The following is a 26,248-nucleotide window of genomic DNA, read 5'->3' as shown; positions in this document are numbered from 1 at the left end:
GCCTTTTTCTGCTTGAGGGCTCTTGTCCCCAAGCTGGACTTCATGACATTTATTAAGCAGAAATCTAGTGTATTTACAGCAGCCATGATGACCTGGTGTGGCAATTCAGCATTTCCTGTTATATTCCTCTGGGAACTCGACAGATCTCTTTGGAATACGTGTCTCACGCATTTATTTTATTTTTTTTTTTAGAGTGTGGAGTCAGCACTGAGCCATGTTGGACTGGGTGCTTATTTTATTACTGCAGCAACATGAGCTGAAGGATGCATTTGAAAGTGTTCTGCAATGAATTAATGTATGGTTATTGGGTCTTAGAGTGTCATACAGAACCAGAGGTTCCTGCAGCCTGTGTGGTTAAGCCAGGATACTGGTTTTTTTTCTTGGCTTGCAATGAAATGGGAATGTGAAAAAATACTATTAAATATTTCAAATATAGATTTCAAATGCCTAACCAGGTTTATATTAAATATTGTAATCTTTGTATAATTCTCATGCAACTGAAGTAATTTTTCCTCTAGGGTATCTTGGATCTCTTTCCCTTTCATAACTAAGAGGGTAGAAAGAGATCACCTCTTACTGCAGAACAGCGGAGTGTAGAACTGATTCTGCTTGTGCCTTTGGAGGTGACAGTTCCCAAAGTCCTTCTCAGGTTAGGGGGTGCTCTGTCTTGTGTCTGTTCAGCACCAGGTTATTAGTGGCACTTGGTAAATTCAAAAATCCTGTTTCCTGCAGGAATACTCATTCACCAGCCTGCTTTTCATAAGCTCATCTTAAGGAGACTATTTGCTGTAGATCTTATGCTTCTGAAGGGAATGCTGCCTTCATCCTAGGGCTCTGAATTGTCCCACCCCACCATCCCCACCCCTCTTTGTGCAGTACAACTGCTTGGCTCTGGTGGTGTCACCAGCAAGACCATTCACCTTCCTGCTTGGATAAGTGTGCACCTTAATGAGTAAAGCTTTATATGGCATGGTCAAATGCTACAGAGCAGAAAAATCCAGCTTTAACTGACTGTTCCTGTACCAAGTCACAGGTTGGGAAGAAAAGACAAATTCAGTTTTTCAGTTAGTTTTATAATGTAGATCCTTGTGCCTCAGTGTACAAGGCTCTTCACTAACCCTCTGGTCTGGAGCCTTGCTCCCTGAAGCCCTGAGCTGGGAGAGAAGCTGAGGGCGTTTTTCAGTAAGTTTTGGCGGAGGGTTTATGTTGGTTTTTTTTTTCCAATCTGCTTGTTTGAGGATGGGGTTTCTGTCCCTTTTTCACTGGTGAAAGTTACTCTGCTGAAAAAAATATGCCTAGTAGAAAGTCATGTGAGCAGAATGAAGCCCTGTGGAAGGGAGGCTTGGCAGTGAGTGGGTTCTCAGAGATACCGAATGGGTTGTTACGGCTGAAGGAGAGAGGTATTTGCTGAAGATAAGTTTAAAATACTAATTTATTCAGCTTGCAGTTAATTTCTTACCAGACCATATTGGTACCACTCTTGCTCTTGGAAACCAAACTATGTAATGTGGTGGCACCTCAGTGCAGCATTTCTTTCCTTTAAGTTTCAATATGCATTACTGTTAAATATTTTTACCCAGAGCTTTTAAGCTGTGATCATAAAAGAGCTCAACCATTTATTCCTGTTTCTTAAAACTGCATTTCAAAATGCTTTTAAAAACTATTTCTCTTCCAAAAGATTTTTTTTTTTGGAGGAATTGTCATCCTCTCCTGCTTGCTTTATGCAGGTGAAAGTCGTGGTCGATTCCTCTGATCGGAAGAGAGCTATTAGTTCAGTGTGCAGCTACATAGTGTACCAGTGCAGCCGCCCAGCCCCGCTCCACTCCCGTGACCTTCACTCCATGATAGTTGCAGCTTTCCAGTGCCTCTGCGTCTGGCTCACTGAGCACCCTGACATGCTGGATGAGAAGGTAAGAGTCTCTGGTGCATATATTTTGAGTACTCCAAATTGTAATGCCTTTCGTGCCTGACCTGCCTGTTCTTGATACTTTGATGTGGTTTTTTTAGTTTTCAAAACTATACTAGGAATTTCAAAACCACTTTCTGTGCAAAGTAGTTTTGAATTTTGATTTCTGCTCTTAATTCACCAAGAACATTTTTGGCCTTAAAATCACCTTTCATCTTTCTAAGAATGTCTTGATCTTTCTTGCTTTGTGAAACTGGAAAAAGAGAGAAGAAAAGAAAACCTGAAAAAATAGAAACTGAAAAGAGAAATATGGGAATTAATGGTATATATAAAGTATAGCTACCTGCTGCAGATAAACTTCACTAAAAGCCATGTCTCTTCTCATTTCTTCTCATTTCTCAGCTCTTACCTGACTAAAGCATCTTCTAGACTTAATGGAATTCCCTTGATGATAATATTTTGATAATAATAGTTTGTTTCACCAAGAAACCAGTTTTCTAGAAACTGAGCAAGGTACAGGTCAATCCAAGACAGAATTTGCTTGGGAAGCTTGAAAAGAACAGGAAATGCAAGATGCATGTTTCCAACAGCCTTCTGTCCTGCTGTTTTTAAAAAAAAGATAAAAAAAATTGAGTGCGTATTTTCATTGTTGGTCTCCTTGCAGAGGCAGCTTGGTGATCTTTCTATATTTTTATATAGAATGTATATTAATATATATTATATAGTATTTTAATATATTTTTATAGAATGTATATTTTGTATATCTTTATACTTTGATTATATTTGATAGCATATATAAAATATGTATATTTAAAAAAAAATGAAAATTGAAAGCCCGCAAGGAGGACTTTTAAATAAAGGTGCTTTCTGCATGCACTTTGAGATAATGGCATGGCAGCAGGTGACTAGGAGAGGATGGTTTACCTGGTCATGGCACAGCATGGGTTTCTTCAGTTGCATAATGCTGTATTTCCTTACATTAGGTTCTCTTTTTATTTTAATTATCACTTGTTGTGGTTTAAGCTCAGCTGGCAACAAAGCACCATGTGGTTGCTTGCTCACCCACGCCCCACCCGCTGTGGGAATGAAAAGCTTGTGGGTCAAAACAAGGACAGGGAGGGACTGCTCACCACTTATGGTCACAGGCAAAAAACAGATGCGACTTGGGAAAAAAAACCAAAACGAAAATCAATTTAATTTGTTACCAATCAAATCAAAACAAGGATAATGAGAAGTAAACCCAAACCTTAGAACACCTTCCTCTCCCACCCCTCCCTCCTTCCCAGCTTAACTCTACTCCTGGTTCTCTCTACCTCCTCCCCCCAGCAGCACAGGGGGATGGGGAGTGGGGGTTGTGGTCAGTTCATCACATGTCTCTGCCACTCCTTCCTCCTCAGGGGGAAGACTCCTCACTTGTCCCCTGCTCCACCGTGGGGTGCCTCTCACGGGAGACAGTTCTCCATGAATTTCTCTGGCATGGGTCCTTCCCACAGGTTGCAGTTCTTCGTGAACTGCTCTGGCATTGGTCCTTCCCATGGGCCACAGTCCTTCATGAACAGACTGCTCTGGCGTGGGCTCCTCCACGGCCTGCAGGTGGGCATCTGCTCCCCTGCTCATCTCCATGGGCTGCAGGGGGACAGCCTACTGTCTCACCACAGGCTTCGGGGGCATCCCCTCCTCTGGCACACCTCCTCCCCCTCCTTCACTGACCTTGGTATCTGCACAGGGGTTTCCTCACATTCCAATCCTCCCCTGCTGCAGGTTCCCCTTCTTAAATCTGTTCTCCCAGATGCACTACCACCATCCCTGATGGGCTCAGCCTTGGCCAGTGGCAGGTCTGACTTGGAGCTGGGGGAGCTTCTAGAAGCTTCTCACAGGAGCCACCCCTGCAGCCCCTCCCCCACTACCAAACCCTGCCACACAAACCCAAAACATCACTGCATATCATGTTATTGTTAGCTACTGTGTGCCGTATAAACTGGACACTTAGTAGCTCATTCCTGAGTCATCGTAGTCAAATGGGAACCTTTGTATTTGCAAGAATTAGAATTGTAATTTTCCAGGTGCCTCACCTTATTTGCTTTGAATTTCACCTGTTATTTTACTAGCCAATGCTGTAAACTCCTCCTGTAACTCTTCATGGCTATTCTTTGCATCTTGACCCTGGTTAACTTTGCTCTGTCAGACAACTTCAGTCTTCCTCATCACCTCTTCTTCTACATCATTATGAATATAAGGAAGGACACAGGCCAAGGCATAGAAGCCTGCCTGGTCCTTGGTAAAAACTGACCGCTGACTTGCGTTCAGACTTTAGCCAGTTATTTATTCATGAGAATGCTTTCCTTGTTACTCTATAGCTCAAGCCATGGGATTTGAACCTTTGTTGTAGCAATCCAAGTATTTTCAGCAAATGATTTTGTAACAAACAATACTTGTGAGTCATACCCTGCAGTTCTACTGAGTGTTGGCCTCTCCTGCAATAGATTTGTTGAAGCTTTGCTGTGTGCTTTTAGAATATTGTTCTCTTGATGAATTAGATACCATGATATATTTTACTTATGAAAGCTGTTGACAATTGAAAGATTTGGAAAAGGATTTCTTGCAATTTTCCAGAAAAGTTCATTCTTAATGGGCTTAGAACTTAATTAAAAGTTCTGCAGAGGGTCTCAGAAATGCATTTATTATCTCTTTAAATATGTTTACATTTTTCAGTTGCACTCTTAGTAGTCCTCTTGGCAATTTTGTACATATGTAATGGAATATATTGTGTTTATATATTCATTTAGAGCACTTTGTACCATTAGAATACAAACATAAGTAGACATCTATAGGTGGAGAAAACATCATTCCTATAGCAATGTGATCGTATTCCAACACTGTCTGTTAGAAGATTATTCTGTCTTTATTTCTGAGCTCATATACCAGCAGTATTTTATTTTAAGTGATGGTATATTACTGTTTCACTGAGGTCGTGGAGACATTTATTGGAGTGCTTCTGCTTTAAGGTGGTTCCTCTTGTGTTTTAGGATTGCTTAAAAGAGGTACTGGAGATTGTGGAGCTGGGCATTTCGGGAAGTAAATCCAAAAACAGTGAACAAGAGGTCAAGTACAAAGGAGATAAGGAGCCTAACCCTGCATCCATGAGAGTGAAGGATGCTGCTGAAGCTACACTAACATGGTATGTAACTTGTCAGAGCATGTTTACTGTTTGGTATTGCCTTGTCTGAGTGTGTTTTGATTAGGAGTCTCTCCTAGCTGGTGAGATTTCTGTGATGTAGCAAGAGCATTTGAAAAGTCAGCCAGAAGCTCCCTCTGTTTTGCCCTTTGGGCAGGGTTGTCCTGTGCTCTGCCTTAGCTGTCTTCTCCCTCCCGTTACAGGTGTTCAACAGAAAAAAGATCCCTGTGATTGCTGTCTTCCCTTCCTGTCTGTTCTCTTCCTTGGAGAGCAAAACCCAAGCCCTCCTGCAGCCCCTGGTGTTCTGTTCTCAGCCAGTCCTCTCTGCAGCCAGCAGATCCCTCTATCTCCCACTCGACCCAGTGATCCTGTCTTTCCATTCCCCCTTCTTCTCCTCAGCCTGACAAGATATGCCATCCTTGCACTGATTGGGAAACTGATAGACACTGACACAGCAGGGAAGGGCACATGCAGGAGATGTAAAATGGTGTGGGATGGGATGTCATTCAGCATTGGGCTTGCTTAATGTATTTGAGAGGTTCTGCTGGAAATGCAGTAACTGATAATGTGTGGGTTGGTGAGCGGAAGCACAGAGAGGAAAATGGAGATTTGCTCCAGAGAAGTTGAAAAGCACTGTTTTACTGGATGAACAGCATGATGGTAGACATGACAGACTGAGGATGGGTGGGATAAATACGTTTTGCAAAAGGCAATAGCTGCATTCTTTTTTGCTCTGCTTTGCAGTAAAATTGTTATAAACTTTACTGTTAGTAAAAACAACTGTAATTTTCAAGGTTAAAAACAACTACTCATTGGAACTTGTGCACAAACCTTTCTTGTTGCCTAAAAGTGCCTCTTTTCATTTAGAGAGATGAAACTATCCGTTCTCAGAGTAAAGTGGAAGCGTGGGGAGGAGATCAATAAACTTACTTTTGGTCTGGCTGGTGGTGTTAAGAGTAAAGTCCTGAGTTAGATCATGTGATCTTCAGTCTGACACTGGATGGCTCTCATCACTGGTTCCTGCTGTAGAAATTTTCAATTTCTAATAGTATTAGGCAGATCCTATACAACTTCAGATGGTTTAAAGCACTACTTCTAGGAGCCTCCCAAGCCTGTGGCTCCAAGGAGGTGGGCACTGTTGGACCACACCTAGAGGCTTTCTGCCAGGGAAGGTTACAATCTATGGTAGTTATGCTTGTGTGATCCTGGGTCTGTCTTAAAGGATTTTAAGTTAATGTAATCTGTACTCGAAGAAACCAAAGACAATAATAACTAGTGCATCTACCATGTCTGCCTTGTTTGTTGATATGAGTGGGCTAAAATATGGATGATTATCTCCAATCATCCATATTCTTCTTATAAGAATGAACATGAAAAAAGCTGTGGAAGGATAAAGTTTTTTGTGCTTTAAAGCACATCTTAAGATCTTTATAACGTAGGTTATAAAGAAACTCATTATGTAGGCAGAGTACCTTTTTTGTAGGTTTTCATGTGTTTTTCTGAAGTTACTGGTTCGTTTTAAAACAAGCTGATGGGAGAGGGCAGGCTTGCCCTGATAGAGTAGGGTAACTGCTATGTCAAGATAAAAATGAAAAACATGAATGAGAGTCTGTGCTTGGCTGGAACAGTTCATTGTCTTAATCTCTCATAACTGTTAATTTTTTTTCCTCACTTGCAGTATTATGCAGTTACTTGGAGCATTTCCTTCTCCCAGTGGCCCTGCTTCTCCTTGCAGCTTGGTGAATGAAACCACATTAATTAAATATTCTCGTTTACCTACCATAAATAAGCATAGCTTCCGTTACTTCGTTTTGGATAATAGTGTCATCCTGGCAATGTTGGAACAGCCTCTAGGGAATGAACAGAGTAAGTTCCTACTTCCCATTTCCTTCTTCCTCTGGTTAAAACTCTCTGTATGGAGCTGCAAAACAAAGGTGCTTCATCAAGTGTGTCTCTCACATTTCAGGGGCTTACCTGTTCTGTGGGCATGTGATTGAACAGTGTTGTTCTGGGATGAAGTGGTGGGAATAACTTTAATGACATGCACAAGCCCATCCAAATTGTTCATGCAGTTGTCTGTCTTTCAGCCAGTTAGATCAGATACTTGCAGCTGACTGCCATCTAAACTATTGCTGGTGGACAAAAGCAATAGCGTTAGATTTTGAAAACATCCTTGTTCATGAAAGAATGAAAATATAGAGTATAGGAGGCTTGATAGTGATAAGTGTTCAACAGATGTTGATGTGACGGTTGATGTGACACCTTTATGCTTACGCAGTTGCTTTTGCTTGCTTTAGGTCTCCTGTTACTAAATGTTTCTGTGGGTGCTTTCGGCTCAGATAGGTTTTAGTTGCTTAGGAGCTGTTATGACTTTCCCGTGTACCATCCTGTTCTATCAATGACACCTACTGTAAATGAGATCTGTCACAGGGTATTGGCTTTCACAGCTGAATCTGCCTAGTTTCAGCCTCATATGCTTTGACCAACAAGAATTTGTATTAAAAAAATCTGGTATTAAATTACATGAAGCTTTGAACTGTATAACTGATCCCCCTATAAGTCTTCATGTATCATGGCATTACCTAACAGAATAGATGAAAATTCTCTTATATGCTACTTCAGTTTAAGACTAATGTATGTTAGATCTGCTGCTCTGCAACAGATATATTTTCTTCATCTATGGACAGAATGGAGTCTAGATACTAGTCTTGAAAACAGAGATTGCACAGAACTTCATGAGCTGGCTAAGAAGTTGTTGTTTTGAGTTGCGGTCCAGAGTGCTCTAACCTCATTGAGAATCACTGAAGAGATCTTGCAGAAAGTGCTGATGCTGGGAGCCATTGCTGCACGTCCACCTGCAGTCTGTGTTTGAGCAAGCGTGTTCCTGACTAGAATGGATTAGAGCATGCTGGAATGGCTGAGCAGTTCTCATCCTTCCTCTGCATCTGCTAAATGCATTACTGAGGACTCCTGTAAAGCTATTAGAATCTCAAATTAGATTGGCTTTTCTTGCTGTGCATAACTTGCTTACAAATCCCCTTTCAATTACAAGATTAATTGCAGTAATGCACAAGTATGTCAAATCACTTTTGAGGCAGATCACTGGAGTGCATGACTGTGGGTAGCTGGTTTGGTTTGTCTATATGTGTGCTTATGTAGCTATGCTGCACCTTGTGCTTCCCATGAAATACAGGGGAAGGAATATATATCTGCTAGTTACCTGATGGTGTCAATTTGTGGTTTATATGCACAAAAGATAAATAATTTTAAAAAGAAAAGCTGTAGAGGTATGATGATTTGTCTTCTAAGGTGGCTAATATCAGTGGCCTTTTAAGTCTCAAAGGAAGACTGAAATCCCTGCAATGTTAAAACTATCATTGTGCAAGTTGAAAGGCACCTTAGGAATCTGCTGTCTACCCTCCTGATCTAAACAAGGTCAATACTGAATTCAGACCAGGACAATGCAACCTGACGTTGTCCAAGTAGGTCTTGAAAACCTGTGAGGACAGCTTCTCTGTGTCCCTGTTCCTTGTGGTGAAAAACTTTCCATGATCTGAAGTCAGAATCTTCCCCTGTCTTACTTTGACCATTATCTCCTGTCCTTCCACTGTTCTTATTGCTGCTATTTGTATGGGACCTTTCCGGAAGGTCATAGAAACTGTCTCTCTATATGGTCATTTGTCTTACCTAAACAGGCAGTGGCTGGACAATGTTTTTTTACTTCCTGGAAATAATTTGGAGAGGAACAGTGATCTGCATGAATTTGGATGAAACTTACTTTTAATGATGGAACTGAGCTGGCAACTACTGAACAGACCACAAAGTAGACTAGTACTTCCTGCTGCAGAGAGGACGATTGCTCACTTCTTGCCAGGAATTGTCTTCAGGGTCAGGGAGGAGTTAATCTTGCGAACAAAATGTCTGTCATTATGCCTGTGTTTCTGGTGAACTGTTTGCAATTTCTGACAACATATTATTCTCTTAACCATGTGCTTTGCAGATGACTCTTTCCCCTCTGTCACGGTTTTGATCCGTGGGACATCTGGAAGATTTGCATGGGCCCAGCAACTCTGTCTTTTACCAAGAGGAGCTAAAGCAAATCAAAAGGTCTCTATCAAAGCCCGTAAAGAAATCTTTAACTTAGAGATGTTCAGCAGAAATTCCACTAATGTGAGACAGCCCCACAGAGCTGGTGATTATACATTAAGGCTGAGCCACGGGGCCTTTAGCTGTAGGTAATGTGACACATCTCTGGTGACTCTTTACAACTTGTGATTAATATTAAATACAGGCTGTGAAAGTGCTGTTGCCTTCTAGACTTGTTCAAGGGGAGGGGGCATTCTCTTTTTTTTTCTTCTGAAACCATCTTCCAAGGTGATGGGGCAGTGGATGGCATATTTAGTGTGTAGGTATGAGTGTTGCTACTGATTTTAGGATGTCAGGCAAAGCCCTTGCAGCAGATAGAGCAAAGTCTGGAGGTGTAGAATGAGATGCTGCAGAGAGAACAGCTATTCAAGCTACAAAGCCCAATGTTGCAAAGATGGCTGTAAACCTGCTGTGGAAAAAACAATAATTATCTAGATGAACTCTGGAATGGCTCTGGAGAGGAACAGTGGAGGAGAAATACCCCAATCTCATTTTATAGTAAAATTTCTTATTGCAGTTGTCTAGTGGAGCATGTCCTTCTGTTACCAAAATTTGTCTGTTTGCGAACTTCTCCAAATCTTCAAACTCTTCATGTGCCCCTCAGTAAAATAAAGGAAATAATAATGTAGCTGACATTAGGGCCTGTCAGTTTCAGCTGTCATGTTCACATTTAGATGAATCTGGTCTCTGCAAAGCAGCCTTTGGGAAGACCCTCTTCATGATGCCTTTGGAGCTCTGCTGTCACTGAAGCTGAGCCATTTCACTAAATAGTGTCAGTCCAAGTGTGCTACCTCCCACACCAAAAGAGAAGTCATGTCCTGGCTGCTGACCTCCTTACCAGTTTTAAGGGAACTTTTCAAACTGAAAGGCATTCTGTAACTTGTAACAGTTTTGCCCTTTTGAGGTGTAATGGTAGTAAATACATCTTGAGTGCTGCTTTATAAATTTATTTAAAGGTCTTGCTTGCTTGGACCTTATGCACCTGCAAACCTGCACCTAAGATCTTTTGTTGCTTTCATTGGTAACTTCAAGTTTTGAATTACATACTAACAGTTTGGAACATAATGTAGTAACAATGTCAAAGTTGCATTACCATACATTATGCAAGCCCTTTTGATACTCTGGCAGTGCATTTCATTCCTGGTCCACAGCGTTGCTGCTGTTCTCCTTCAGGACTTCTCAGCTGGACTTGTCATGAACATCATAGTCGGCAGGTTTAAAATGGAGGCTTCTCAAATAGTTGGTACCTTTCACTCAATTCAGTTAGAATGGATTGAAAATAAGATGTTGCCATGTAAGCTTGCCACTTTTACTGGGATTTGCAACTGCTTAGGGCTTAGGTGGTAAGCAGGGTTCATAGGTTTCAGGACTCCAGCCACCAAAATGGGCAGAACTGTATCTCCTAAAATTTACAGCCACATTTTTAATACAAATCTGTTAGTTTAAAGTACTTACTGAATGTTTTTTTAATGATACCTCTCACTAATGGATTAGTGTATTTCTGATCATGAGGGGGAAGGGAACATTTTCCATCTATTATAATGAAGTATTGTCTAGTGGTACAATGCCTTGAATGTAAAAATTATCCCCCTTTTTTATCAGACTTTTGTACCAGAACCTCGACCAGCTCCTAAAAATGATGTTGGATTGAAATACAGTGTGAAGCACCGCCCTTTTCCTGAAGAAGTGGACAAGATCCCATTTGTGAAAGCTGACTTGAGCATTCCTGATTTACATGAAATTGTGAATGAGGAAGTAAGTAACTCTTAGTCTCTGACTTAATTTTGTTCTTGGGTTTTTTTGTCTGTTCATGAATTGTACATTAATGTCTTACTGTAAATAGTCTTACTCTTGAGCTTGACTAATTTCATATTAATGGAATAATAACCTCTGCAAACTAATGAAATCTGTACACTTCTCCAGGAAGATGATAATGCCTTGGATGTGTTTTTTGGGAGGCACTGCGCAACATGTTTTATTACAGATCCTAATATCCTGGTATTGCTAGGAAGCAATAACTTGCATTTTGTTGCTGCTAGGGAAATGGAAGGGACTTTTTTGAGACTTCCCGGAGGAGGAGGGAGGTACATGTCTAAAAAATATTTTAAAGTTTCATAGTGCCAAATGTGTTAGTTTCTGTTCACTTGAAAGGGAGAAGCTGTAGCTGGTACTGGATACATAAATTTGCAACAGCTCTCCCATGCAAACAGGGTGTTTAGCTGTTCACTTTGTAACACTGCAAGTTGATAGTGCTTTAGTAAACATCCTGGTGGTGGTGGTGCAGCTGCTGCTGTACCTGTGACTTACAGCCTTCCTAAATGATGGAGCTGTTTCCTTAGTGGATCTTGGTGATCTTGGTGGAATCAGCATTTCATACGATGTTTTTCAGCTTGAAGACCGACACGAGAAGCTGAGGAATGGTATGGCCCAGCAGATTATTTTTGAGACTTCCATAGATCAGAAAAGTGAAGAGGAGTGGCGGAAGAAGAGCTTTCCCGATCCGATCACGGAGTGTAAGCCCCCACCACCGGCACAGGAGTTCCAGACAGCACGCCTGTTCCTCTCTCACTTTGGGTTTCTCTCACTAGAGGCACTGAAGGTGACCTAATACTTCTTAGTGTTGTGCAAATGCCCTCAGTACCTGTATGGTCTGGCTTGGCAAAAGAAAACTGTTTTGTTAGTGGAAGATTTTCTGTGTAATTCCAACTACTGTTAAGCTCTAGTCTAAACAAATAAAATGATGGTTTCCAGTCTTCCAGGATTGAGAGCAGGGTTGTGAAAGGCTATGCCTCAAGCTGAACATGCTCTGAAAAGGTAGCTGTATCTTTATTTTTGCAGTGGGTACATCAGCTATCATATTCATGTGTTCATACTTGAAATCATTTCCCCATCTTGAATTAGGTTTTGGGGTGGTATTTTAAGAGTTTCTGAAATGACTGCCTTACAAGCTCTGCTCCAGAGATGATTGTGCTGAAGTGGTCTAATCGTATATGAACACCTGGGAGTACATATAGGTTATAGAGCTTTCTTTTTAAGGTTAACAAGAGTTTATAGAGATGATCCATATTCTTAATTTGAAATTCTGCCTTTTATTTGTTGCATTTCCTTCCAGAAAACCATTGACAAAAGTAGACAATGGAGCTTTTGCAAAAACAGTGTCTAAAAGTGCTTAGTATTTTACATATTATTAGTGTATAAGTTAATAAATATAAAACTACACATGTGACTGTGTATAGTTGTGATATTTTGAAAGTATCTGCTGCTTTTGTTGTAGTAGCTAGCACTCTTTTTGAGCAAAACGTTATGTCCATTTTGCTGGCAAAATACCCTTTCTATTTAATGAGGAGAGTAGAATGCAGCAAATTGTCAAACTATTATGCTTGCTGTTACTCATTTACAGTAACAGGATTATATTGCATCAGAAATTTGTGTATGATTTTGCACTTAGGAGAAAAGGGAAATTGTCTTTTTATTTTTTAATGGATTGTTACTGAAACCATAAAGACCTTTTCAGTTAGGAAAGATTTTTTTTTTTAAGCTGTTAAACTCTGTCTATTGGATAGGAACCTGCTAACAGTCGTCTTCCTCCTCACCTGATTGCACTTGACTCTGCTCTTCCTGGTTTTTTTGATGACCTTGGCTACTTGGATTTACTACCATGTCGTCCTTTTGATACTGTTTTCATTTTCTACATGAAGGCAGGCCAGAAAACAAGCCAGGAGGTAAGTGGAAGTGTAGAGTGCCAACTAGCTTATATTGTCTTGTTTCTAGTAATCCTCAAGTGAATAAAGCATCATTGCTAATGACTAGAGTGGAGTATCAGAACCGGGGGTTCTAGGCTTTTTGTTTACAGAGGATGCTGGGAAGCAGGAAGTAGTGTCCATGTAGAAAGTCAGGGGTTCTAGGCTTGCCAAATAGCTATATTTGGGCAAAGCCATGCTGGTGACACAAAATTTTGACTAAAAAAGTGGGGAGGAAGAGAGCTGCTTCCTGGAGTCTCCTGTACCTACCATGGTGCTGCTGGTTGTTTCAGATCCTGAAGAACATGGAGTCTTCCAGAATTGTTCAGCCACACTTCCTGGAGTTCTTGCTGTCTCTTGGCTGGTCCGTTGATGTGGGCAAGCACCCTGGGTGGACTGGCCATGTCTCAACAAGCTGGTCAATCAATAGCTGCAGTGATGAAGAGGGACCTGAACAAGGTAAGACGTAGTAATATATGGTGTAATATTAAATTAAAATGTTTAGGCTCCTTTAGGAGATGGTAAATTTAAAATTTCTTGCTCCTGGATACCTGTCTGAGCACTTGCATATTTTTTTCAGATAAATGCTGATGTTTACTAGAAAGGAATGTGTAAATGTTAGATTAAAGTGAGCAAAAGTCAAAGTGAGCAAAACTACTGTCTGTATGTTGTTGCAAGGAAGTAGCCTCAGCAAGAAATACCTCTGGAGATGCAGGAATGCTTTCCTGATGGTGAAGCATGGCTCGGAGGCTTCTGCATGCGTCCAGCCACCTCTTTGTCAGCATGCTGAATTTCACTGCTCCATTGGTTTTGCTGAGGCAGCTATCCCAGGAAGGCTTCTGTAAAATGGATCAGAGAAATAATTCAGCTTAAAGTCCTTGCTAGTCTTTCTGGTAGTGGTATGGGTAAAGGAAGGGGGGGTGTCGGGGGTTGTAATTTACTTACAGCATGGGTCCACCAAAGAATTGTTTTCTCTGTACTGTGAAGGCCTGATGCACTGACCAACTGTGATGAGGCAATAAATGGGGGCTGAGAACAAGAAGCTTTCTTGCATTGGGTTTGATTTAAGAGAGCCTTTTTCTAACTCTCCTCGGCAGAAGAAAAGACATAAAGGAGAGTCTGTAGAAACTGGCTTGGATTCTAGAATAGTATCAGACTGAAGTTACAAATGTTAGAATCCTTTGGAAATTTAATGACTAACTGAATGATGTCTGTTAGAGGGAATGGTTAGAAATAGCTACTAGATGAATTCTTGTGGCAGACGTGTTTACTAGACTACTCAATCTGAGGGAAATAGGGTATGCAGTACAATGGAAATATGTTAAAAATAAATCCTCTCCCAGTCCAAAATCCCATTTCCTTCAAGATAACAAAAACATTTTTCTGAGAATAGTTGTTAGCCATGAGATCCAACTGTGAAATCTTTTTCATTTATTAAAATGATTTGTGTGATTTCTTCTCCCTGATTGCACCTTGTATTGGAAGGTCTTCTCCTGAGGCAGTGTATAGAGGTAGAGCTTCCTTTTGAGTAAACTTTCCTTTTCTGTCCATTTCAGATGATCTAATTATTTCAGAAGATGTTGGGGCAAGTATCTTCAATGGGCAGAAGAAGGTGCTGTATTATGCGGATGCCCTGACAGAAATTGCTTTTGTTGTCCCATCACCAGTGGAGTCCCTAAGTAAGATCACTTTGTACATGCTGTTTACAAAAGCCGAAACAACACTTCTTTTGTTAGAGAGCTTTTTCAGAAGCAGAACCTTTTAAATAAGCTAACTAGTAGTATGTCTAGCAAGATCCTTGTCAGAAAGCTGCTGCTGTTTAAATTAAAATTCCTAATCCTTAGACTCCTTCCTAAAGTGGTTATCTGTTCTGTGACCCTTTTTCTCAGTCTAAGCCTCAATTTATGTCCAGGTTTGCACAGCAGTATTGCTGTTACCCTGGGTGCATTAGGTTGGGGCGTATGGTTCGCCATCAACTGGTGATGCTTTTTTTTTTTTCTCCTGTCTTGATGATGTGCTCCTGCAGCACATGGAGGAGCATGCACACAACTGCTATGTAGGTGAGTAACAGCTTTCATGACATCTTCTGCACACTAAAACCTGTGTGCAACGGTTCTATGGCATGAAAGGGCTGTGAGGAAATGATAGCCATGGGAAGGAGGAGACTTCTTCCATAGGAGAATGGATGGGACACTTTTAAATCCACAGGGAGTGCTTTAATTGCAGTCTGTTGCCAGAATAACTGGCAGTTGTCCACTACTGAATCCTCTTCCTGTTTTTGAGCACTATATTAACTTGACCATAAATCTATGTACGTTTAGTTTCAAAACCTTCCCAACCTTTTTTAGTTTCAAAACCTTACATGTGATGACAGCTTAAGTTTTTGGCAGAAGAAAAGACAAAACCCACCTTTCTTCTTCTGGCTTACAGCTGATTCACTGGAAAGCAATGTCTCCGACCAAGAAAGCGACTCCAACATGGATCTGCTGCCAGGAATATTGAAGCAGCAGTCTCTGACACTTGAACTCTTCCCCAATCATACAGACAACCTTAATCCCTCCCAGCGGGTAAGGCAAAACTTGCATTGAAAAATGGCTTTTGATTTTTTTTTTTCTTTCTTTCTTTCTTTTTCCAAGAAGCACACTGGCAATGCTACAGCGTTTTTTGATAGTATGATCTGGTTTCCTAGCATGTGGAGCTACTTGTTCCTAGCCATTAATCTTTAACATCTGCTTTGGTCCTACCAGAATTTGCACCTGCAGTAGGAGATTGCAAGATTATGTTAATTAAATATAAAACTTAAACATACTAAGTAGTAATACTCTGCATACTGAAATCTTGAAATGCATGCAGGAAAAAGCATATGCAGTATTTACAAAGTAATTCAGACTCAAATCCATGCTTGGAAATTTAGGATGGATAGACATGAACACTTTTCATACCTACGCAGTTTAAAATAGTATGTGTCAGTTGTGTCTGAAGTATCAGATGTGAAATTGCTTTTGTATGGTAGCAAAGCAGAAAACCATGGACTGCTGTAACAGCAAAGGACTTACAACTGCTTATTTCTTGTATAGAATTCACTTCCAAATGTATATTTAGTTACTGATTTAAGATCTTTGAGAACATTAAGAAAAATTTGAACCAACTTTTTAAAATTGAATATATTAATTTGTTGAATATAAATATTGTGGAGACCCAGATTACTGTTTCTCAGTGGGTAGTTCCACTGCAGCTGCCCCATCTCAATAGGTTGTACCTGTCTAAGACCTGAAAGACTAAGGAGCAGCTGTGGAGATGCTTGTTGGATGCATTACTGAGCTCAGAACACTTGCAAATGCTGCTCTTCCCTTGTGTTCAAAACAGCTCAGTCCTACCTCCAGATCCAAGAGGGTGCCTCAGGGCCGGACCATTCCACCAATGGGACCTGAAACCAAAGTGTATGTGGTCTGGGTGGAACGTTATGATGATATAGGTGCGTAGAAGTTTTTATTGTTTGCTAAATTAACAACAGGGCAGGAACCAGAGGAAAAACTCTGTTCCATTCCTCTATAAAATGCTAACTCCTTATTAATGTCTGTAACTGACTCTTTTAAGATTCTAAAACATTCTTCTAAAATATTCTTTGATATTTGAGTGGTGGTCCATGGGGTGTACATGAATCAGTGGCATGTAGGTCTGCAGATTATTTTAGCTCTGGTAGTACATGTGAAATGCTGTCATGCACCTTCTTAAGCTTAACACACAAGGCCAGTGTGTTTTTGAGTTCCCCTCAGCTGCTGTCTCCTCAGAGTGGATCTGTTGTTCTTCCTTTTAAAAAAATGACTTCTGCCACCTTCTGCTTCTGTGCTGAAGAGATCATCATCCTTCTTGGTTTGATGGTACCTTTAAACTTTCTGTTCCATCTTGTGGGAGGGCTTATTTATTCTGTGCTCAAGGTGCCCATTTCATGCTATGCAGTCAAGCTTCCTTTCTGCTCCATTGTTCAGACAGGGTCCTGCTCCTCATGCAACTTAATGTTTCTTAGTTTGGTGTTTCCTCTCTGACTCTGGGTACTGGCTGACCTGGGAGAGACCCAGCTTTGCCCATCCTGTTACAGCCATGGCCTGGACAATGGTGGGCAGCTGGCTACTAGGCTTGAGGAGTCCTTTGTCCCAAGAGCTTCTTGTGTGTTGGTTCTAAGCCGTGGCCTGGCTTTAGCGCTATGTGACAGCCACTCTGTACTGGCCTAGCCCAACAGAGTTTGTAGTACTGGCCAGTAACTGATACTTTATCTTTCATTTCTAATCCTGGTTCCTAGTCTGGCAGTAAGGGTGGACCTTAATTAAGCCCTTAGCTCCTCCCAGAGGAAAGCAACCAAGAGAATGGGGGTTATCAAGAGGAAGTTTCCTGTAAAGTGTCGGTGTAAATTCTCAAGACCACCTTCTCCACAGCACATCCCTCAGAGCTTTACTGGAACCAGGACGTGGACTTCAAGTTCTGCAGCATCATTCCCTTATCCAGACATCAGCCCAGAGGGTGTTCCCTTAGCTCCCGGAGTCCCTCAGCCGCTTCAGTTCCCAAACTGGTGTCCCTGACTCACTACTTTCCTGGGTGGCAGCTAAAGCCAGCTCACTGCAGAGGCAGCAACTGTGCTACACATGCATGTTGCTGCTTGGCTGCTTCTTTCAGCAGCTGTAGGAATCTCCCAGAGCTCTGGGCCTGAAGCAATGAGTTTGCAAGCCTCAGTAAGCATGGCAGTTAGACTGGGAGGGGAGGGGGGGCAGCTCTTGAAAGTGGCTCCTAGCCCAGAGGCTTTGCCTTATGCTCCTTATGTTCTTGGGTTTTGCCTTATGCTTCTTGTACATCTTTGAATCTGGACAGTGGAAAAGTTGTCACTTTGTAGTCTAGGCTATCGCCCCCGTGGCAACTGTCTGTCCTTCCTCTTGTTCCATCTCAAAGTATTTCCATGGCCCTCCATGCTCTCCCTCTGCTAGGTCCAGCTTTTGCATATTCTTAGCATCCCAGCTCTGATGGCAAAAGGTGTTTTTGGGCTTTATGCTTTTTGCTGAAAGAGATGTCAGCACTGCCCTGCTGTCTGAACTGTACTTTTGTGAATGACTCTCAACATCTCTCAGTTCCTGCCCCTAGACAAGGTAATGGGAAGTGCCACGTACCTGTCCAGGGATCCAAGCTGTTACTTCCTTCTCCTGCACTTTCATTATGCAGTCACTTGTTACCAAGTGCATGGCAGCAGAGTTGTAGGTTATGGTGAGGATCTACAGAGCTTAGATTTGAGGAATGATACCATGTTTGTTGGAGCAGGGCTCAAGGGAAGTGTAGATGTGAGAAGTGGTATTGTTTGAAATTCCCAGCACTGTTCTTGAGGCTGATTACTTGTGGATCGGTGAAGATGCTGTTGAATAATAATTTGAAAGCTCTGTTTGTGATTGAAGTACTTCACCTCCTTTCTGCTTTCACTGTTCCTCTAGAGATTTTGACCTTTGGGATTGAGAGAATTGAGGGTCTGGGACATGTGTTACCTAATCTGTTGAGCACAGGATGGCTGAGGTGTGTCTAGACACTCCATGAATGCTTAAGCTTAAAAACAAGGACTTTGCATCACTAGCAGTGCAAGAATATCCATGGTGTAAATGCTTGAGGACTGCATGGTTTTGGCTGATGATAAATAATCTTTCTTTGTACAAAACCAGAAAAAAACCCAAAACCTGGGGTAGATAAGCTTTATTCAGTGCTGCCTGTTCTTACAGAAAACTTCCCCCTTGCTGATCTGGTGTCTGAGACTAGCACTGGTGTGGAAACCACAGCCAATAGTAGCACTTCCCTAAGGTAAGACTGCTGCTCTTTTCATTATTTTTCTTGATTCTTGTGGACAGCAGTTTAGGCTGCACTTTAGAAGAAGTCATAAGTGACATTATTTGCATTCTTCAGCTTTTAGAGGCAACCCCAAAAACTCTAGTTAGTCATGTTAAAAAAGACAGATGAGTTTCCTCAGTGGATATTTTGGTTGAAAAAATGAAAGAGCTTTTCATATCATTGCAGTTTAAACATAAATTAAGGAATGGAAAATGTGTAGATCTTATCTTGAGTCTGCGATTAGCCTCCCTCCTGACTTACTCCCTTGTGAGGTGGTTAATGCTGCATATGTGTCGTGAGGCTTAAAGCCCTGTCTGCAGGATTCTCAAATTCTGTGGTGACAGAAGATCGTAGAAACAGTACAGTTGATAAAACCCTTCTAAAGTCCAGAGGATGCACCCAGGAGTCCTGCTGGTTTAGCCACAAGACATTTTTTAACATTCTTTTAACACTTAAAGTGGTCATTTTTCATCTGTAGATTAATTGAAACAGTGCTATAAAACTGTTTTAACAGTTGTGGTTTTTATCTTAAGATCTACCATTCCCGAGAAGGAAGTTCCTGTGATCTTCATCCATCCTTTAAACACTGGCTTATTCAGGATAAAACTACAAGGAGCAACTGGGAAATTCAATATGGTTATTCCATTGGTGGATGGAATGATAGTCAGTAGGAGAGCTCTTGGTAAGCTAAAGGTTTTTAGGACCAATCTTTTTTTTTTTTTTTTTTTTTTTTTTTTTTTTTTTTTTTTTTTAAATAATGTATCTGCAAAATACGCGGTCTGGAATTTTTCGTTGGAAATAAGTATTGGGCATGGCAGAACGAAATAAAAACATGTTTTTGCAGCAACAGGGGTAGCAGGAACAGTAGAGGGAGCAGGTGGTCAGCATTTAGCTGACAGCATAGAAGGGCTCCACTGCAATTGTAGCAGAAGTGAAGGGTTGGAACTAGTAATGGTGGAAGGAAAAGGTAAATGCCTGTTATTTAGATAAGAGAGATCAGAAATGTGACCCTGGTGTTTAGCATTGAGAGCCAAGGTGCTACTGCATGTTGACTGCCAGAAGGTACTGCTGAATTTTTGGACTGTGCTGGCGTGCTGTTTGTTCCTTCTGTTTTTAAAGCCAGATAGGGATTAAAAGCCACAGCAATTGAGGACTTTTTAATGTGCTCAATAAAAGTACTTAACCTACAGTGCAGGCATGTGTTAGCAGGGATCTGTGTGTGCTATCTGCCTCTTCCTGTGTTCCTGGATGTATTAATGGATCTGTATTGGTATCCGTGCTACTATAGCTTCAGTAACTGGAAATCTCACTCCAGTGAGCAATTCACAAGACGGAGCAAAATGAATAAACGAACATTAGGATACTTGTACGTAACCATAAAACTAATGTTGTAGGGGTCTGTTGGGGCTAATTTTCAGGTTCTGGTTTTTGCATGCTTAATTCAGTGATGGGGAAATTGAAGCCAAACTGGGCCTTTAAACAACATTTGTGAATGCAGCTGATGACAATGGCTTGTACTGGAAAAGAATCAGGTGTGTTTTCCTAGAGTTGGGCTGGTTTTTCAGCTGCATAAGGACTATTAATTTAATGAAATTAATATAATGAAATTTGTCTCGTCTCTAAATTCAGCAGATGTGGCTTGTGTGCATTCAGGAATCAAGTCTCCTAAATAAAGAAGACACTGTTTGTGCCGTAAGAAAGTCCTTGTGAAACAGCAAGGGGGTTAATAGACACTTACTTCATTAGAGGCATATGAATTTCATTTTAGAATAAAATAGGATCAAGTCTACTGCCAGCTTTGACCAAATGTTACTGCTTTGGTTCCCAACCTTCTCCTCCCTGCCATATACAGCAGTGTAAGTTAGAGAGGTAACAGTGGCAAAGCAGTGAGGAACTTGTTCCCCACCACATTCTTGTCAAGTCTTTCCTCATGCCCTGTTCCAAGGGGGGACAGCTCTGCAGACAGCTCTGCAATTCCTACTGGAAAAAAATACTGATGGGTACTTTTTTCATGCTGAAGGCTCCCCTGGCATTACCTGGTGCAACCTCAGGGCCCACCCGAGCTCTGCAAATCCTCATGCTCCATGGCTAGGGGCTGTACAACTGTGATTCTTTTATTAGCTGCCCTGGACTCTTTCCCCTCTTGGTCCTGAGGGTGCTGTTGCAGGCAGTTGCTTGGCTCCGGCCAGTCTTCCTCCTTGTCCAGCCAGTTTAGGGTACCAATGACTTAGTCCATTTCTTACTCATTTCTCACAGTAAAATGTCCTTACAGGCCTGGGACCATGGTTATCTGTTATCAACTACTCATTGAGAAAAGTTCTTGACTTGGTGGTGCTGAGAATCTCCCCTGGATTTCTAGATGGGACAGTACCCAAAATTGTCATTAGCTGCGAAGGCAGCAAGGGGGGACAGACTTGAATTTGTTTAAACTTGATTCAAATGTTGTTTCTTTTTCAGGTTTTTTAGTGAGGCAGACAGTAATAAATATTTGTCGGAGAAAGAGGCTGGAAAGTGATTCATACAACCCCCCACATGTCCGCCGAAAACAGAAAATAGCAGACATTGTCAATAAATACCGGAACAGGCAGCTGGAGCCAGAATTTTATACCTCGCTTTTCCAGGAGGTTGGGCTCAAGAACTGCAACCCCTAGGTCATTATCCTTCCAGGACAATTAGATCAGAGCTTGGTGGCTACAGTAATGAAAACAGTTAAATAACAACAACAATTTCGTCAGCCCTCTGGAATTCAGGAAATTATATTCTAGCACAAGTCAGCAGATACCATGTGGGAGGAATGAGAAATGAATTCAAAAGATTGCAGTTGGGATATTGACTTAATTCACCTACCCTCAAAAGATTACTTGATTCCAGTCTTCCTGGATGCTAGCAACATAATCTCTTCACCCAATCATCTATTCCAGACTAATTAGGAACTGTGTCTCATTCTGTGAGAGGAAAACAATCAAAACAAAGCCATCTCTGCATATAAGGATGGAAAACAAAATACAAACAGACCTGCCTTCAGACATCTCGCTACACCCACATGTTAAAGGAGAAGGGAGCCAGGATCTCTCCGAGGAGTCTGTTTCAGAGCATTAACTATCCCTGCAAGAACTTAAGACATTTTCAGCCCCCCTTCAGAGCTCAACAGAAGATCCTTCACTGCTTGTAGCCAATTTGTGTACCAAAAGCAAGAGGAGGAAGATTGCTTGGAAACATCAGGTCATGAAATTCATAGCCAAGATGCTGTATTTTACAGTTCCCTCTGTGGCTGGGAGCGAGTCCATCTGCATAGGAGATTTCTGTCATGCTGGCAACAAACACCGCCTGAAATTACCTGACTTTCCAACATGAGTTGTTACTAGATAAGAGCTCTTGGTTATATAAAAACAAGGTTATGACTTTCAGGTCTGTTGCAAAATGTCACATTTAATTTTAGTAGCTTGATTTTTTTAAATTTTTTTTATGCAACTATTTAATTTATTTTGAAGTGTCTATATCACCTACTCACTGTTTCCATAAAAAGCATAAACATCACTTGCTTTCCTTCCCTTGGATTGAAATCTGAGACTGTGGGGCTGCCTCCTGCCTGATATTTATAGCATAAGCAGTTTTCGCAGCTTCTACAACACTTTTCAGAAGCTCCTGTTAAACAGACTAAAACAACTTGAAAAGAAAATTCAATAATTCTTCTTTTTCCTCATTACCTTGCCATTCCATGAAAACCCCTTTGGATTTAAAATTGTTTTGAATCTACTGTGCTTTCTCATGCTCAGCAGTGGTGGTTCCCTTTCACCTAGGTCAGAAGCTTTCATTTTCAGACTGTGGATTTCATGTGTTCGGGACTTGGAAGGATGTGCTGGGAAAGGATGTTTACAACTACAAATTTAATACCTGGAATATAAAAGCTGCAGTGGGCACTGGCAGCCTTGGTAGCGCTTTCGGGCTCCCAGCGCAATCTTAACTTGTGTTGCAGTAATGAATCATCACTGGCACTCCCGGGTAGATGCAGTTTGTGATCACTGGCAGCAACACGTGTCCTTTTCCTTCCAGTAAGCAGGTAATGTAAGACTATAAGTGTGAGCAGGAATTTGGGGAGCTCTTCACGTTATTCCAAAAGTGTTATTAGCTTTTTAATATGCATTGCAGTAATACCTGTCAGTCATTTAATTTTGATATTGCAGAGTTACTTTTTCAACAGTTCTGACCTGAAACATTCTTACTTGTTTCATTACAACTTACCTGCCAAGCACACACCCTGCTCCTGTCTTTTCATGTGGTTTTTCACGAAGAGTTAATGGAAACACAGCCCCCTAAAAATACATGTGAAAGGACTTTCAGGATGTCAGCCAAAGGGGTTTTAGGTGACATGTGCTTGTTGCAGGGAACAGGCACACTAGCCTCTCGACTCCGGAGCTCTGGATTTTGATCCAAGTGAATCGCAAGTAGAAAAGTGAAACCACATAAAGAAAACTACTGTAGAAGTTAACGTGATGGCTGGCCCACCCTTGCACGATGCCTAGGTTGCAAATGGCAGGAGGAGTCAGAAGGCAGTATTAAGGTGTATTGGCAAAGTTGTGAAGGGAAATTGAACAGCTTCATTCTTCTGCCAGACTCTTGCCAGTATCAATTTAATGCACGGACACTAAATTTACCCACATCTTGTATGTACCTATTGGATCTAATTAATGGCCAAACACACTTTAGTCCACTGATTTAAAACGCATGACCAATGCATGTGTAACAAACATACTGAGCAATCAAATGTCTGCACATCTTCAATAACGTAACAACAGAACCCATGTACCATAGCTAAGTGTATGTTATATGCAAAGTCACTGGTTTATATAGTAATGAGCTGCAAAAGATAGTTCTTTCAGGCATTTGGGTACACTCAGTAACGTAAAGGTGTGTGCATTTGGGGAAACCCTGGATATTTTCCCCAGTCCCAAGACAGCCAAATGGACTGCCTGAAAATTTAATTTTTTAAAAAGGTCTGTGCTTGGCTGAAGAATAGTCTTGGGTCTGTTTCCATGTTCATTTAAAACATGGGTATGGCACCCACTTAAGCAGTAACAACTGTGAAAGCAATGCAACTTTCAGAAGTCTTGAAAGAAGATAACTTTTGCGCACATTGTTGCTGCTGATCCCACTGCTGGGGGGGTAGGCATTTATAACCTGCTTAATTTGATTTGTAAAACCAGCTGGTTAACATGTTACACACTAGTGGTGTGACCTGGCCGTAAGCGTTGGTTTTTACTACCTTGAAAGGTGAACCTTCAAGAAAGTTGTAGTTTAGTATAAAAGTGTTGTGATTACAGAAACGTGTTGCCATCCCACTTGGTTTGGATGCCAGTTGCAGAAGCAAGTGCCCCTGGCAGACCTGTGCCGGTGGAAGGTGTCTGCAAGGAGTGTCCCTCTTTCCCCTGTGCACAGAGAGGTCTTCAACCTCATATAAAATGTAAAACACTGATTTGGGAATGAAATCCTTGTCCTGTCAAAGTCAGGGGCCAAACTCTGATGGCTTCAACTAGTCCAGGGTATAGCCTTGAGCTTTTTTCCCCAAAAAGGTTAGAGCAAATGAGATTTATTGCAGTTGCGATTGCAAGAACATGTTAGTCAAGAATCCAGACTTTTTTTTCTTCACAAACTGCTGTATTGAGTTTTCAACTTCACAACTTGTGTGGCTTGGGTTTGCATTCCTATTCATCAGAGCTGACAAGTATTGACCACTTGCTTTGTGCATAGCTTGATGTTAGTCTAGACTCTGCAGGTAACATAGTGCTGCAAAAGCTGAGTTGCAAATGTTGCCATAATAACTAAACTGAGACTTTCTCTTTTCTTAAGACCCTTCTGTTCGGGTTCATAATTCTGCTTTAAATGGTGGCATCCTTTTAATGGTGCAGAAAGAGGGGGGACCATTGTCACCTTGTTAAACAGTGTTGAAATTACAGAAGTTTTAGTACCTTAGTAAAGACTCTTTTAAAGAAAAGCATTTTTTTTAAAGGTACTTTTAAAAAAGGTGTTGCAACCTTACAGCAGTGGGAGATGGGAAGGACAGTGCCTGTGGAAATTGAGGTGTCTATGTGGATAGCAACGTGTGCACAAGGCCATAGGGAAGAGCAGCCCCTCACTGCTCAACAGGCTATATGTGCTGGGTTCTCCATAGGTGACTGTATTTCTTTCCTGTGAGGTTCTGCATGCTCAGAAAGACAAGAGAACTAAATTTCAATCTAACAGACAAATTTGATGTGATTTAATGATTGCGTAATTGAGTGATGTCTTTGAAGGCAAACACAGACCTTTTCCACATGGAATTTAGCAGGAGCAATTAGAAATGAGAATGCCAGATATCATGTGCTTCAAATCATGTACAATTTGTATGAATTTCTGTATGTTGCCAAGATATGATCTTTTTGTTCTTATTGTATTTTTCTGTAAATATTCCTGGCGCTAAGTTGTAAAGTAAAGGCAAAATGTAAATATGAAGATGTGAACTATGTTTCCTTGTCTAGTACTTTATCTCTTATTTGTTTAGGGAAGGCACACAAAGGCTTGTTTGTATTTATGCCAATTCTTTGTCCAGGAGAAACACATCAAATATTGAATGTAATACAATTAGTCCAATAAATTTTAAAGATTCTTATCTAGTAACTTTGCAATTGTCGATTTGTAATATTTTCCGATGCCTTTGGTTGAAATTATCAGCCAATAGAGATGTTTCCCAGGGAAACAGCAGATGGATGTAGTAAACGCAGCAGCTATGGTAACAGTGTACCAGCTTATATTTAAGGAATCATGTTGCATCTTGATGGTGTGGGGATTGAAAACGTGGAAACACAGCTTTTAAAGGGAGACCCAATGCTCCTGCAATGCAAATATTCTCCGGTTGCTCAAGATGCTGCTTCCGATCTCTGGTGTAGGTCCCCTGGCTGCGCAGCTGGCTCTGCTGACACCCTGTGAGCAGGACTGGAGAAGTTCCCACAGTAAAGCTGTGTGGTTAAAATGCAGCACAGAGTCCTGCTACTGTTAGAGACTGCTCTGTTATATTCTAGACAGCTCTAACAATATTCTCGATTGTTTGGATTAGGAGAAGAGCTGGGCAGCAGTGCAGGAGCGTCCTGTGTCCTGCGAAGGTGATGCACCCAGCGAGCTCTGGGGAATTAGGAAAGCTTCAGGAAACCTGTGGTAGAAGGTAGGGTTTGTCAGTGCCCCTCTGTTGTCAGACCATCTCTAAGCTCCCCAGGGAGGTGACAAGCTCTTGCTGACTCTCTCTGGGGGTTCCCTGGGTCAGGGCTGTGGTGTTTGGTCTGGCAGAACCCTGTCTGTGTGTCTCAGTGCTTTGCTGCTGGGGCACCAGCTGGTGGTTACCTGTCAGTTACCCTGTGCTGTCCATGGCATTTTACCTTCACTGCAGCTCTGAAT

General features: G+C 41.4%; 1 protein-coding gene across 4 annotated transcripts in view; it reads left to right on the top strand.

Moving 5' to 3' along the window:
- RALGAPB (Ral GTPase activating protein non-catalytic subunit beta) overlaps positions 1–25,477 on the top strand; it is a 64,717-nt gene extending 39,240 nt beyond the window's left edge. For 3 of the 4 annotated variants that reach the window (XM_049816209.1, XM_049816208.1, XM_049816211.1), the window contains 14 exons: positions 1,728–1,910; positions 4,933–5,084; positions 6,760–6,947; positions 9,082–9,188; positions 10,830–10,982; positions 11,617–11,826; positions 12,791–12,949; positions 13,261–13,426; positions 14,524–14,646; positions 15,398–15,534; positions 16,334–16,442; positions 18,718–18,796; positions 19,357–19,505; positions 21,281–25,477. In XM_049816209.1, coding sequence (XP_049672166.1) covers positions 1,728–1,910; positions 4,933–5,084; positions 6,760–6,947; positions 9,082–9,188; positions 10,830–10,982; positions 11,617–11,826; positions 12,791–12,949; positions 13,261–13,426; positions 14,524–14,646; positions 15,398–15,534; positions 16,334–16,442; positions 18,718–18,796; positions 19,357–19,505; positions 21,281–21,474 — 2,109 coding nt within the window. In that variant the 3' untranslated portion in view covers positions 21,475–25,477. Of the gene's footprint in view, positions 1–1,727; positions 1,911–4,932; positions 5,085–6,759; positions 6,948–9,081; positions 9,189–10,829; positions 10,983–11,616; positions 11,827–12,790; positions 12,950–13,260; positions 13,427–14,523; positions 14,647–15,397; positions 15,535–16,333; positions 16,443–18,717; positions 18,797–19,356; positions 19,506–20,111 lie in introns of all 4 variants that reach the window. The other variant, XM_049816210.1, reaches the window with a different exon arrangement.
- The last annotated feature ends 771 nt before the right edge of the window (positions 25,478–26,248 follow it).

Source organism: Accipiter gentilis, chromosome 14, assembly GCF_929443795.1.
Source record: "Accipiter gentilis chromosome 14, bAccGen1.1, whole genome shotgun sequence".
NCBI classification, from domain to species: domain Eukaryota; kingdom Metazoa; phylum Chordata; class Aves; order Accipitriformes; family Accipitridae; genus Astur; species Astur gentilis.
Note: the sequence above shows the minus strand (reverse complement) of the source record. Positions and strands in the feature narration are given on the sequence as shown.